At 44.2% G+C, this 14868-nt stretch overlaps 2 protein-coding genes across 3 annotated transcripts in view; one reads left to right on the forward strand and one right to left on the reverse strand.

The window, feature by feature from the left end:
• LOC142160638 (uncharacterized) overlaps window positions 1-14554 on the reverse strand; it is a 97750-nt gene extending 83196 nt beyond the window's left edge. The window contains 3 exon segments of the mRNA XM_075215501.1: window positions 883-994; window positions 1157-1254; window positions 14459-14554. Of these exon segments, the coding sequence (XP_075071602.1) occupies window positions 883-943 (61 nt within the window). The 5' untranslated portion in view covers window positions 944-994; window positions 1157-1254; window positions 14459-14554.
• LOC142159791 (uncharacterized) overlaps window positions 1-14868 on the forward strand; it is a 1176369-nt gene that overhangs the window by 895950 nt on the left and 265551 nt on the right. The gene's annotated exons all lie outside the window — the stretch shown is intronic.

Genomic DNA, 14868 nt, shown 5'->3' on the forward strand with positions numbered 1-14868 from the left:
ACAGAATGATGAAGGCACAGAGTGGAGGAGAGCATTAGGACTGAGTAGGAGAATGGAGCAGGGCACAAATGAGGAGAATGATAAGGAGGGAGGTAGGAGGGGGACAGGGAGGAGGGCAGGAGTGGGAGAGGGGAGACTGGGAGGAGGTCAATTAGGTGGGGGACTGGAAGGCTTTAAGGAAGAGGTGGGTTTTTAAGGCCCGTTTGAAGCTGGACAAGTTGGGGGATGTTCTGATGGAGCGGGGGAGCTGGTTCCAGTGGAGGTTGGAAGCGTGGGAGAAGTCTTGGATGCGAACATCTCATCACATTGATCAGTGATTGAATTACTATAGTGACATCACTTCTACTGATGTATGAGAATCACAAGAGTGTGAGGAAGAGACTGGTCAGATCTTTTGGCTGGTAGCACTCACTGATATGATGTGAGGAGAACAGGAGTCTAATAGGGGCTGAAGGACCAACTGGGAACTTTGCAAATCACCTAACCATTAACATGAGCCTCCTTCCCCTTTTCCCCACTCCCACTCTCTCCTCCCCCATCTCTTCACAAAACTCTAGAAACACCAGAATATAACAAAAGAAAATGTTCTATGACCTGAACAAACATCGGTCCCAACTCAAGCAACACACCGAAGAACACCAACCTAGCGAACTAACGAGATCAACATCAAGATAAGCCAAATTCCAATATTAGTACATCCAAACGGCAACAGAAACAACACATCACCACACCAACCTACACTGCGCCATGGAAAACTCCAACAAAAATCCTGACTCCCCCACTGGGCAGATACTTTTTTATGGGTGTAGAACAAGTGATTGTGGTAGTGTCTGAACAAGAAGAATATGTAACTCGTTTCTGTAATAAGTGTTTATTACTCACCTGTGCTGATATCTGTAGGGATTTCCTCCTCCTTACACTGCTGATCACCCCTCACATACATCCCTTCTTCTCCGTCTATATCTTCTACCTTAATATCAGTCAGATCATCAAACTAAATAACAAAAATCCCAATAAAGTAACACTTTAACAATGTCTTATTTCATTGATTGAAATTAAACAGAATAATATCAGTGTATTAGACATACACATCTGTTCTAAAGATCATATAGTGAAGTCATTTTGATAATTTTGCGAGACCATAAATTCCATCTACCTGACACTCCTGTGGGATACTGTAATTTTCCTCTGTACAATCATGTGAATAAAGAGGACGGGGACATCTCCCTGGGGTATTTCTGTTACTAGAGCCATCTGTAGAAGACACACAGTGACTAAATACATTGTTTAGGTGTGATGTTCAGATGTTGTAGTACATTAACCTAAGCAACCTAGGAGGCATCTCTTATATGTTCCAAAAGTTATTGTAAAACAGTAAAAACAGGCTGACAATGCAACCCCCCCCCCCCTCATAGATAAGATACAACTAATGATCCCTGTTAGTAGAAAGGTATTTCTATGTGTCCAGCACAGAACTTGGTTTAACTAGTCTCAGAGGGGGGAAGAAGGAGGTTGGAATCAGAGTTGTATTAGACAGCCCACACCCAAGTAGTTTTAGCTTCAGTTAAGACATAGTCGAGAAAGCTGTGTCCAACAAATTATCCTGAATTCACTGACTGCGATGAAGCAACAGGGCACCTCAGATCAAGACATTTCTCAACAAGCAAATTGTATTCCGCAGCTAAGTACTTATTCATTTTATATGTATATGTTATCATAAACATTTGTATTATCTTTTTACAATTGATGTTTGTCAGTTATCAGTTATCTCACACCAGAACACAAGAGTTAAGACAGTGTGGCTAAGTAGAGGGAAACATTAAGTGCAGTACCATAGGAACATGGAACCAACAGTATAAAGCTTGTACCCAACCTCTTCTACCTTACTACTGATGAAGGCATTGTGGATTAATGTCAACATCTCTGGCCATTGTTTATCTGAAAAAGTTTCCCGAAAAACTTGTTCTCACTTTTGCACACAATCCAGCAAAGCATCAACTGCAGATGTCCCACAATATACCATACATAAGAGGCTGTGAACCCATATATGAAACACGAAAAAAAGAGACTGGGGATATGGTAACATTTTCTTGTTTAGGAGAGAGGACACAAAATGCTTAATTTGATCATATATCTCATAAAGTGGAAAAAAGCAGAAGGGAACTAGATATGGAACTATCTGAAAAATGCAAAGAAGTCGTGGAAAAGGTCTCATTTTAATCACAGTGTGGGCAGATACTGTGTGAGAAGATCTGCCCAGTATGAGTAGGTGGTTTACAGTATAAAGTTGGGAGAGGTCATGGGATATGTTCATGCCCAAGTATTTCACCGACTGCCTGGATCAAATGGAGTAAAAATGAGGACACGAAGGAAACGTGAGAAGCTAAACAAACAATGTAAAAAGCTTGAGGTTTGGATTTAATGTGAATTTTACAATTCTTCATGAAGTTGTGGATAGAGATGTCTGGCACAGAAACAGAGAACAGGTCATCTGCAAAAGCTGCAACTTTATGGTGGACGGGGCCTAATGTAATCCCTGTGATGTTTGGGTTGCCTCTAAATTACATAGCAGCCCTTTAAGTCAATACTTTATCCAATAGGTTTTCAGAGCATGACGCAGGTTTGTACCAACACAGAATATCATATTCATCATTGTTTGGAGTCTTCTGTGCAGGATACAATATTCTGGTCAAGAAGCAAGATAAATAAAGCAAGATAATGGCCAGCCCTGTCTGGTATTGTTGTGGATGGGCCCTTTATCTGAAAGGCTCTCGTTTCCCTATACTCACAATAAGAAGATGCGAGCAGAGGACAAGCTTCTATTTGATAAGGTTGAAAACATTCCCACTTACCTAGTGGTGTCCAAGAAAGCCCAGTCTTAGATTTGTCTGCATGAGTAAAAATCAATATTGCAGGAAGACCCCTGAATTCAGCAATGTAAATTAGACTAAATGCCTTGGAGATGATTACAGCATTTCAGGCTAAGAGGACCCAGGGCTCACCTTGAACTCTGAGCCCCTCTGCATAGATAACCATATAGAACTTGGCAGTAATGTCCATGTCCCAGTGTTCTTAGTAAATAAGGGAATGTTATCTAGAGAGGACTCAAATGTGAAACAATCGTAGATAAATAACCCTTTGTTATTAAGTGTCTGATTGATCCCTAATATAAAAGTGTGAAGAGGGGAGGTGAAAGGAAACCTCCAGCTGTTCCAATAGGAAAGATGGATTACTCATACATCATGATTGGCTCTCTCAGGAAGGTTGTCTCCCTATGTCAACTGAGGTTTGGATGAAGTTGTGATGTACTGTGTACCGACCCGGCTTGTCAATTGACCCCTCTCCTGCTGAATCCCTGGCTTATCTGCACCAACTGATCTACTGTGTATCGACCCGGCTTGTCAATTAACCCTTCTCCTTCTGAATCCCTGGCTTATCTGCATCAACTGATCTACTGTGTACCGACCCGGCTTGTCAATTAACCCTTCTCCTGCTGAATCCCTGGCTTATCTGCATCAACTGATCTACTGTGTACCGACCCGGCTTGTCAATTAACCCTTCTCCTGCTGAATCCCTGGCTTATCTGCATCAACTGATCTACTGTGTACCGACCCGGCTTGTCAGTTAACCCTTCTCCTGCTGAATCCCTGGCTTAACTGCATCAACTGCATATAAAACATTATTTTATTTGCCATTATTTTGTTTTTCCTGATTGTACATTTACAAGTAACTACTTTTTACCTGTTATTATTCTACTATTTATATGCCTTTATCTTGTTTTTCCTGATTTTATATTTACCAGCAACTACTTTTACCTTGAAAAAGATCCATTGAACAGGATCGAAACTAGTCGGTGATTCCATACTGTGTTTCTCTGTGCTTGCCGGCCGAGACGGGACTTGCCTAGATGGAGAGTTCAGTGACTGTTCAGCTCACAAGCTTGCTGTTTTGAAATTCTGCAGCCAATATCCGGACGTCACTTACTCCTTACTAATATCTGTGTACCCGCTGGAATGGCTCACATATGACATACTGATCGCTATTTACTCCGCGGTAGGAACATCTATGTTTTTATACAATAAGTGTTTTTAGCATCTACCTAAGAGATATTTCTCTGTTCCTTGTATTTTCCGTGAGGATTAGAAGAAGCGGGGAGGAGCGGAAGCTTTTGTCTATTTTGAAGTGCCAATTTTAAAGAATCTACGGTGTAAGTAGATTGAATTGTGGGGAATCCCACACCATATATCTACCACCTACTTATTGATTTCAGTGATCTTATAGAATAGAATAAGCCATATATTGACAACTTGGACATATATATTATTGTACTATACAGTATCACACTATTATAATATTTTCCTTTACATGGTTGGATTGCCATCAGGAAAACTTCTATCTATGATTGATTGGAAGAAATTGAACATCATATCATCAACCTATAAGTATTTTTTAATTTAAGTTTTATTCTACAGTTGTGTTTGGGAAACCACAGCGCAGAAAAGTGATTTACTTATTTTTTCTATCTGTTATTCTTGCCTATTTCCATTGTCCTTATTACCTCTCCTTCTATTATTCCTTGCCTTCCATGCCCTAATTGGTTATTGTCCTCCATCTTGCTATTGTCTCCCTGCTTATTTTTACCTGTTATCCGCTGTCCTTATTATCTTCCTGTTCTGCTATCATTCTTACCTGTTTTCATTGTCCTTATTATCTTACTGTACTGTTGTTCCATGCCCTCCACGCCCTAATTCGTTATTGTCTTCCTGCCATTGTTCTTACCTGTTTTTCACTGTCCCCACTATCTCACTGTTCTGTTACTCTCTCTCCCTACTATGCCTCCCCGCTCTCACTCCATACCCATACTCTCCCACCGCCCTACCTCTCCCGTTCCTCCCCGCCCACTGCTCATCTTGCTAACCTCATCCCCATTTCCCCCCTTTTCTCTCCCCCTTTCTTCTGTGCTCTCAGGAGAGCTAGATCTGCCCGAAACAAGCTGACTGCTATCCACGACCTCTTTCTATCCAACTCCTTTAACCTTCTTGCCGTTACTGAAACCTGGCTCTCCGATTCTGATACTACTTCCCCCGCTGCCCTCTCCTATGGTGGCCTCTCTTTCACCCACTCCGCCAGGCCTGGTGCCCGCCCAGGCGGTGGAGTTGGCCTCCTCCACCTGTACTTTTCGTGCCATTCCCCCTGAACCCTCCCTCTCCTCCTCCTCCTTTGAAGCTCACTCCATCCACCTCTTCTACCCCATCCACCTCTCTGTCATCTACCGCCCCCCAGGCCCCACCTCCCTCTTCCTTGACAACTAGCTAGCTGGCTTCCTCACCACCTCTCCTCCGATCTCCCCTGGATCATTCTCGGTGACTTTAACATCCCCATCGACAACCCCACCTACCCTGCTTCCAGCAAACTGCTCACCCTCTCTTCCTCCCTTGGTCTCACCCAATGGACCTCCTCCTCCTCTACCCACTGCCTTGGTCACTCCCTTGATCTTGTCTTCTCCTACCTATGTAGTCTCTCCAACTTCTCCATCTCTCCCTTTCCTCTATCCGACCACCATCTCCTCTCCTTCTCTCTCTATTCTCCTGCTCCCCTCCCCCTGCCCAAACCTACTCTGTCCATACGCAACCTCGACGCTCTTGACCCTGCCTCTCTGTCCTCCTCTCTCGATACCCTCCTTTCTCCCCCTTCCTCCCAGGCCTGCCCCAACCAGACGGTCTCCCTCTACAATCACACCCTCACCTCCGCTCTGGACAGGGTCGCCCCTTCCCACTCCTTCCACCCCCGCTGCTCCAAACCCCCGCTTCTCCAAACCCCAACCCTCGCACTCCAAATTTACTCGCTTCCTCCAAAAATGCTCCCGTACCGCCGAACGTCACTGGAGAAAATCCCGCTCCCTGGCTGACTTCCTCCACTTTAAATTCATCCTTTCATCCTACAGCTCTGCCCTCTCACTCGCTAAACAATCTTTCTTTAAATCCCTCATCTCTTCCCAGTCCTCTAACCCCCGCCGCCTCTTCGCCACCTTCAGCACTCTCCTGGCCCCCTCCCCTCCCCCCTCCTCCATGACTGCCTCCGATTTCGCCTCCTTCTCCTCTAAAATCGAGGCCATCCGACTTGAAATCTCCTGCTCCACTCTCTTCCACCCCTCCCACTCTTCCGTCCTCCCCCCCAAACACCTTCCCCTCCACTCCTTCTGCCCCACCAACGGCGAGGAAGTCCACTCTCTCATTTCATCCTCCCCCCCACTACCTGTCCCCTGGATCCCATCCCCTCCCACCTTCTTCGCTCCCTTTCCCCCACCACCTGCTCCCACCTCGCTCACCTCTTTAATCTCTCCCTCTCCACTGGCATCTTCCCCTCCTCCTTCAAACATGCTCTCGTATCCCCCATTCTTAAGAAACCTAATCTCGACCCCACTTCTTTCTCGAACTATCGCCCCATATCTCTTCTCCCCTTTGCCTTCAAAATTCTCAAGAGGCTCGTCTGCAACCGTCTCACCTCCTACCTTTCTGAATACTCCCTCCTTGATCCTCTCCAGTCTGGTTTCCGCCCCCTTCACTCCACTGAAACTGCCCTGGCTAAAGTCACCAATGACCTCCTCTTTGCTAAAGCCAGGGGCCACTTCTCCCTTGTCATCCTCCTTGACCTCTCTGCAGCCTTCGACACCGTTGACCACCCCCTCCTCCTTCACACCCTGCAGTCTTTCGGCCTCTCCGGCCCAGTACTGTCCTGGTTCACCTCTTACCTTACTCACCATTTCTTCTCGGTCACCACCTCTGGGTCTCTCTCCCCCCCGTCCACCCTTCCAGTCGGGGTCCCTCAGGGCTCTGTTCTGGGACTCTTACCCTTCTCTCTATACACCTCCTCCCTGGGTGAACTGATCAGCTCCTTCGGCTTCAGCTACCACCTTTACGCTGACTACATTCAACTATACCTCTCCTCTCCTGATCGCTCTCCCTCCCTCCTCTCTTGGGTGTCCGCCTGCCTCTCTGCCATCTCCTCCTGGATGTCCTGTCGATTCCTCAAACTTAACCTTGCCAAAACTGAGCTCATAGTTTTTCCTCCCTCTCATACCTCATCCCCTTCTAACCTCGCATGCACGCACGCGCACTCAAACATTTATTTATATACATATTTCATATATATATGGATTCCATTCCACAGTGATTTATGAACAGATAGTATTTGGTTTATTATTAGTTTACATATTATGATTATATGTACACTTCGGTGTTATTTAAGGTTCAGGTTATAGGAAATGTGTCGTCATGTCTGATATCATTTTAATCTCCTATTCATCAGCAGCTGCCCGGTGCATTCGGCGAAGAGATCGCACATTGCATACTCTAGTTATTGATGTTAGGGAATAAACCTTTAATATGATGTTGACTATAAAATGCTAATGGACTAACTGGAGTCTTGGCAGGAAGAAAGGAGCACATCCCCTGAAGAGATGACCCCCACCTTTGGATTCTTTAGTTTGATCTAGCCTATGACCTGTTTACAATGGACCCACCTGAAGTCTGGACCTATAGAAGCAAGCCACGTCATCTGCATTGTTCTCTCTGTAACACTGAATGTATATATAATCATAGCTGTTCTCCCACTAGCCTCAGTCTACTCTGACCACAGTATTCTAGAGAGATATACTGTCTACTGGTACCCGTGGGAGCGCAGCGGTATGTATTTATCTTTTGGTATTGGCTGTACTGTACTGTAATATCAATATGTATTGAACTGTTAAACTTTACATCTGCTAAAATAAATTACTTTGTGCCTTGGAAACACAATACAATCGCTTGGGCAATGCTTATTTGAAACAATAGAATTACTTTAATAAAAGACATACTGATAGGTGTAATGGATTCTTACAAAAGTAACTCTAGTGTGTTTTTGTATCCCTGTGGAAGGGAACATAGACTGCAAGCTCCACTGAGGCAGGGACTGAATTACTAAATAATGCATTGAACAATATATAGGCACTATGACAGGATGGACGCCTATGCCACCCTGTCTGTTGTTGCTGGGAACCGGCTGGGCTTACTTTGCCACCTTTCCCTTTCATTATTCCAAATGAGCCCTCTTGCCGCAGTAGGAGGGGCTTACAAAGGCTGCCACCACTGGACTCCTATACCCGGCATCCTGAACCAGGTTTAGTCTGGGTAGTTGACGCTGCTAGCGTACCTCGTTGCTGGTGTACCTGGGCTGGTACTCCTGACCTCTCACTATAGATCAGGGTTGCTGTGAATGGATCCCCCCCGTGGCCTATCACACTGACCAGGGCTGGTAGCAGGCAGAGCGGTGGTACTGGAAAAGCTTGGCTCCAAACCTCAGACAGCTGGAGAACGGATTAGTTTTAGGGTCTAATCTGCAGGTCACAGGAATACAGCAATATTGAAGATGTTTCCAAGCAGGTCTTTGAAGCAAGATGTTTATTTGCTCACACTGGTTAGTGATACCAGTGATCAGGTCAAATGTTGAAATCAGAAGAACAGATTTCAAATACAAGCTAGTGCCTTTTATCCATTTCAGACACAGGCTATTTTCAGCATCAGGGTGTACCCAATTTACACAAACATGGATTTACATGCATTGCAAAACTAACAAAATTTGCACTTATCTATGAAATTCACTCTGGACAAAAAGCCACACAGTAGCGACCCCCTGCTGGGCCTTTGGTCAGAGCAGGCATGGCACTTCATCACAAAAATTCGGACTATCAGACTCCCTTCCACATATGCCTAATTGGAAGTTTCCACTAGCAACCTTACAAATCCCAAACAATGACACTTCCATACTAAACACATCCCGGACAGGCCGCCGTATCTCGAGAGGAGGCAGAACAGGTTGGGCAAAGATGTTCTTGGCTGCCGGAGAGTGAGGAGTATATCGTCAGCAAACAAAGAGAGCTTACTCTCCAAAGACCCCGTCTCGACCCCTCTAATGTCTGGGGAGGTTCGGATGGTAGCCGCCAAAGGTTCAATGACCAAGGCGAAAATTAAAGGGGAGAGTGGGCATCCCTGGCGGGTACCGTTACTGATTGGGACTGGGTCGGAAGGAGAGCCATTAACCGAGACCTGAACTTTTAGGGAGCGTAATCTAAGACCCTTCTCTAACCCATCCTGGAGAAAGGCCAGAAAACGAGTTAGGCTGAAAACACAGGATCATAACTGTTTATTTCACACCATTGTACGTAAACCTTCCATATCCTATGGTAGATCTTTGCCGATACTGGTTTACGAGCTTTCATGAGGGTATCTACTACGCTAGATGAGAAACCTCTGGACCTCCAGAGGTTAGCTTCAATAGCCACGCCATTAAAGCTAACCGAGTCAAGTCCGGATAATGAAAAGGACCTTGAATGAGCAGATCAGATCCGAGGGGAAGGGCCCAGCCCTGACCGTCTGCCATCCTTAACATGTCTGCAAACCAAACTCCTCTTGGCCAATGTGGTGCTACCACAATTACTGGATGCACTTACATTCTTACTCTTCGCAGTACTCGGGGAATCATTGCTATTGGGGGAAAAAAAGAGATCCCATTCTGAAATCCCACTTCATTGACATTACATCTACCTGCTGCTGCTAAAGGATCTCTGGTTCTAGATCTGAAGAAGAAATAGAAGCTGCATTCTGGGCTGCTTCATAGAGATAGCCAGAAGCCTCTTTTAAGTGAAGGGCCAAGGGTAGGAATTCCGAATCCTGTTAACCCAAAACTAATTGATCAGCCCAAGACTCCATAGCTCTAGCCACCCATGCGGATATAAACAATTGTCTAAAGGAAGTGCCTGCCCCCAAAAAAAATGTTTCTTAGGAACCCTTCTAATCTACGATCAGTAAAATCCTGAAGAACCGCTGTGCCTGGAACTTTTAAGGTGGTATAACGGGCCAGCCTAGCCACCGGAGTATTTACTTTGGGTAGCTGCTCCCAGCGAGTTACATCCTGTTCCTCCAGAGGATAAAGCGTAGCATATCTACGAGGAACTGAATACTTCTTATCTAGATGTTTCCAGCCAGATTCAGCAATTTCCGTAAGTTCAGGAGACATAGGGAAACAGATAGTTTTAGGTCTACTGCATTTAAATAAACCCTGGACGGGAAGTACTAGATCTTCTTCCATGCGATCAAGGGTTTGACGCACCGCAAACACCAAATCTTGAATCCCCTGGTTCCTGGAATTTTCATCCCAGTCACCTAAATGTACAGAATCTGAATCTTCTCCTACTTCGCCCTCCTCTCCAGATGAACCCTCAGAATCAGAAAGTATGAGAAAGGCGAGGGCGTGTTGCAATGGAAGCCAAGCGTGTAGAAGAGTCTAAGAAACTGTTCAATCGGTCCAAACACTTCCCCAAGGCGGATGACCATACGTGATCGGACTGAGATGTAGAAGGATGGACCCGAGACAAGTCATGCCCCAAACCGCTTGAGGTCCCGGCATTAATTACTTTGCCAGAATTTGCAGAAGCAGAGCCAGAATCCACTCCAACTAAAGTGGAATTTGTCTCTGCCTGTCTATTGATAAGTTGGGTGAGCATAGAAACAGACTGTGCCAAAGAGGAAACCCATACCGGCTTCTCCACCACGGCGGGAGGGCCACCCCGAGTCTGCTAGCCCTGGGCTCCCAAATCACACTGAGCACAAACAGCACCTCGGTCCACCTGTCCTATTGGTAGTTTAGTAGAACACTTAGAACAGGAAAAATATTTAACGCTGACACCTTTTTCTTTGTCAGACATTTTATATATAATTCTTTTTCAATATAATATAAACTCTCTTTTTTTTTTTACATAGAAAATAGCCTCAGCAAATAAATATAGTGTACACGCTAAAAATAGATTAGCGGCCCCTAGTTCCAATAGGGTGGGGAGGGAGAGAGAGGGGGGAAATCCGAAAAGTATATATATATATATATATATATATATATATATATATATATATATATATATATATATATATATATATATAAACTAATATATATATATTTGTGCAGATAACAGATACCACATAAAAGGGGGCGCGTAACCCTATTCAGTATACAGTCACTAGGCGGGATAATGACACCCAAAGTCCAATGTACAGGAGGCAGCCAGTTCCAATACAGGTGGTGAGTCTGGAAAATCTATAAAGGAATAAAGGAAACACGGCGCCACATGGTGTATTACCACAATATATTAATGTAGTAAGAGAGAGTAAAGTGGAGGAGTCAGAGATGTACTCAAGGATAATAACTTCTCTCCGGTAGGGCTAATGAAACCAAAAGGGTGAATAGATATATACAAAAGTGACAGCACACTGTGTTCAATGCCACCAATGTAATCACCAATAAACATAAAACTGCGTACCAGATAAAAGAACCAGGAGATGTATGAATCAGTTCAATGGAAAACTCCAAATCTGTGCAGCTGTTGCCAGTAACGTCACTCATCCAAATGTACAATTCTGTTAGGACTGTAACTTCAGCATCATAGGAGCAATATAAAAAAACTCATATAGTGTAATATTGTAAAAACTCAGATTTTACTAATAAAATAGTAAGTATCACACTTACATAAAAACACAAGGTAACAAACATATATTGGTATCTTTAGGTACTCATCTGGGATGTAATCAGAGATGTATGCATAGATATCAATCAGCTCATATATAAATCTCTGCAGCGCTCCCACCACACTAGTACCACGATATCCAAACAGATGATGGAAAGGTCCTTAGATACTCCTCAACGCGTTTCGTCTGGTTAGATGTTCAGACTTCATCAGGAGGAAAAAATACTATTTTTTCCTCCTGATGAAGTCTGAACATCTAACCAGACGAAACGCGTTGAGGGGAGAAGTCAGCAGAGCCCTGCAAGCAGCATGTGTTCTCTGATCCGTGTCGCTGCCCCGTCCTGTCAGAAGAGTAAAAGGGCGCGAACATATTCCGCCTCGGAACCTTCCGCTGGGCTGTCTTTTATGTTATATAAAAAACCTCAGACAGTTTTGCCCTGTGAGCATTATCTCTGCCTCTCCTATCGCCCACTCGGGACTTCATCCCGCATCCACTACACCTCCTGCGACTCAGAGGGATCTAAGCCCCCCCTCCGCCTCAGCGGGGGACTTGGTATCTCCTAACATGTCCGGTCCTCAAACGGAGTGCGGCACTCTCTGCCTATGGCAGTGCCGGACCCGTCGGGACAGTGCAGTGACAGGCGCTTAGCGCTGTCACTGCTCACTACACACCACACTAATCGTGCAGTCTTTTTTTTTAAAAAAAAAACAACAACTTCTTGCTTCTTTAAAGAACGGAACTTTGTTCCATTATAAACACTTATGAGCAATTTTTTTTTAATAACATTTAACCTCACCTACACTCATTTCAAAAAGCTAATAAAAATAATAGAATCTAATACTAAACAGCAAGTACTGCTAAGCAGTACTAAACGCAGCCCAACTCCTTGGCCAGGTAGACATAACTGGGGTTGATGTGGTTGCAGAGGGGAGGAGCCGCAGCAAGTTTAGTCCTTAACTGTTTAAGTGCCAACTCCAATGCCCTCAGACAACCCCAAGGTAGCAGTGTCCCCCAGGGTGGATGAAGGAGAAATAAAGGCTATGCCTGGTTGGCATCTCCTCATGTTGTAGATTATGTTATATGTGTTTAATGATTTATTGCACATAGTTCTTAAAAGTCCCCAGTTGGGTTCTGTAGACAACGATAGACTCTGCATCATGTCCTTCAAAGGAGACACCTTTACTTAAATTCATCACAGTAACCAGCCGACCAGAAACACCAAGTCAGTGTCAACCGCTGCCACAGAACTCTGCAGGGCTTCCTTCACTAGCGGTTGGCCATATTGTGCTGCTGCTAATGCTTGTCTGTCAAGAGCATGAATTCACCTACAAGCAGGATATATTTGTGGGTAGCTCAAGATGCTCAGATATCAGGGAGATTATGCTCTTTTTTCCATTCAGACTTATCAAAGTCAATGCAGGGGACCTACTCCTGTTTATGTAAAAGGGGCTCGTTCCAGAGCAGGAATAAAAAGGCAGCTACGTCCCACCAACAGGGGTCTTCTTCTTGGACAGTACTGGACTAGTCATGGATCAGTGAATCGTGCCAGTGATTGAAACTTTTAGGGTCTGTGAAATTTACAACTTTGTGAGCCTTTTAAAAGCAGAGAGACATCAGGCTTGGTCCCTACCTTGTTGTTAGAGGAGTAAAGCTCACTGCCCAGTAGCTGGGACAGAGCTCCAGGAATAAGCTGACTATAGGCAGTTTTCGAATAGGGTTGTGCATTAGGTTTTGGTGCAGTGAACCCACTGGTACTAGTTCCTAAATGTGCTTTCATCTGAATATTGTACATTTACAATAAAAGTAAGTTTTACATTGCCATGGTGAATTCATACCCACAGAGGTACCGGATGTGCAGGTTGGCACATAAAGCCGTCTCAAGGCAAACCACCCAGCTGGTGTGGTAAAAGTGTTAAACAGACATCCGATATCCTCACAAGCAAAAACACCCTAATATTATTCTATCTGTACAGGATTCCAACTCATCAAAATGTGGGCGAGTAGTGTGGATAGCAATTATTTGTACCACTACTGTTTTATGAACACAGGGAATGTCATCTTCACAAATCCCATGTGTCCCCTTTACCCCTACAGAGATCCCTTAAAAGTATAGAAATTTCTGCTTTGTGACCATTAACATCCACTTCATGTAATGTTCGGATTTCTTGACAGGAAAGTGAGCCAAAGTAAGTCCAGATATCCTCCTCTGAGGATGAATATTATCAGTAGACAATGACAAGGCAATTGGTGAGGGAGAATATGTAGCTGAGGAGGGTGTGGGTTCCTCTGGTTTCAGATCAGTCTGCTAGTAAGAAGCCTCAACTTGCAGTTTGAGAAGAATTCACCAATATTCTCTGCCTGTTCTGGGCAGTAAGATGGTGTTTCCTCTTACTAACTTTACTCATGGCCTGAAAATATCCTGTTAAATATGCTGCAGTGTCAGGATAGGTGCAAATAACCTGTAATCTCACAGCTTCAAGAAAAAAATCACACATCCATAACCCATTTTACATGTAATAACATGGGTGGTTGTAGTGCTAGTATACAGCGTGGATCAAATAAAACTACGAGAATGTGATCATTACTGAGAGCCAAATATAAAAATATTATTACTACTATTAGTGCACAGGGAGGATCATGGATAATGTCACACAGGGTCTCATTCAGCTATTGAATCATTATGGTGACTTCCCTTGTACTGATATATAGGAATCACCAGAGAGTGTGGGGGGAGGAGACTGTGAGCTACCAGCCCGGAGATCTGACCAATGATATGATGTGAGGAGGAGAACAGAAGTCTAATAGGGGCTGATGGGTCCTGACTCCCCCACTGGGCAGATACTTGTTCCTCATTAGTTTGTACAGACAGAGGAGGATGTAGAATAAGAGATTGATGTAGTACTCACCTGTGCGGATATCTGTAGGGATTTCCTGTTGATCACCCCTCACATACGTCTCCTCTTCTCCCTCTATATCTTCTGCCTTAATATCAGCCAGGTTATCACCCTAAATCACCCAATAAAATACTACTTTAATAATGTCTTATTAAATTATTTGAGGTAAACCAGAATAATATCAGTGTATAATACACACACAGCTGCCCTACAGATCATATAGTGAATAGTCACTTTGGTATTTGGCGAGACCCTAAACCCTACCTACCTGATAGTCTTGTGGGATAATATGATTTTCCTCTGTACAATCCTGTGAAAAAAGTGGACGGAGACATCTCTCTGGAGTATTTCTGTTACTGGATCCATCTGTAGGAGACACATTGTGACAGAATACATTGTTTTTATGTGATTTATTGTGTGGT

This window comes from Mixophyes fleayi, chromosome 6 (genome assembly GCF_038048845.1).
Source record: "Mixophyes fleayi isolate aMixFle1 chromosome 6, aMixFle1.hap1, whole genome shotgun sequence".
NCBI lineage: Eukaryota > Metazoa > Chordata > Amphibia > Anura > Limnodynastidae > Mixophyes > Mixophyes fleayi.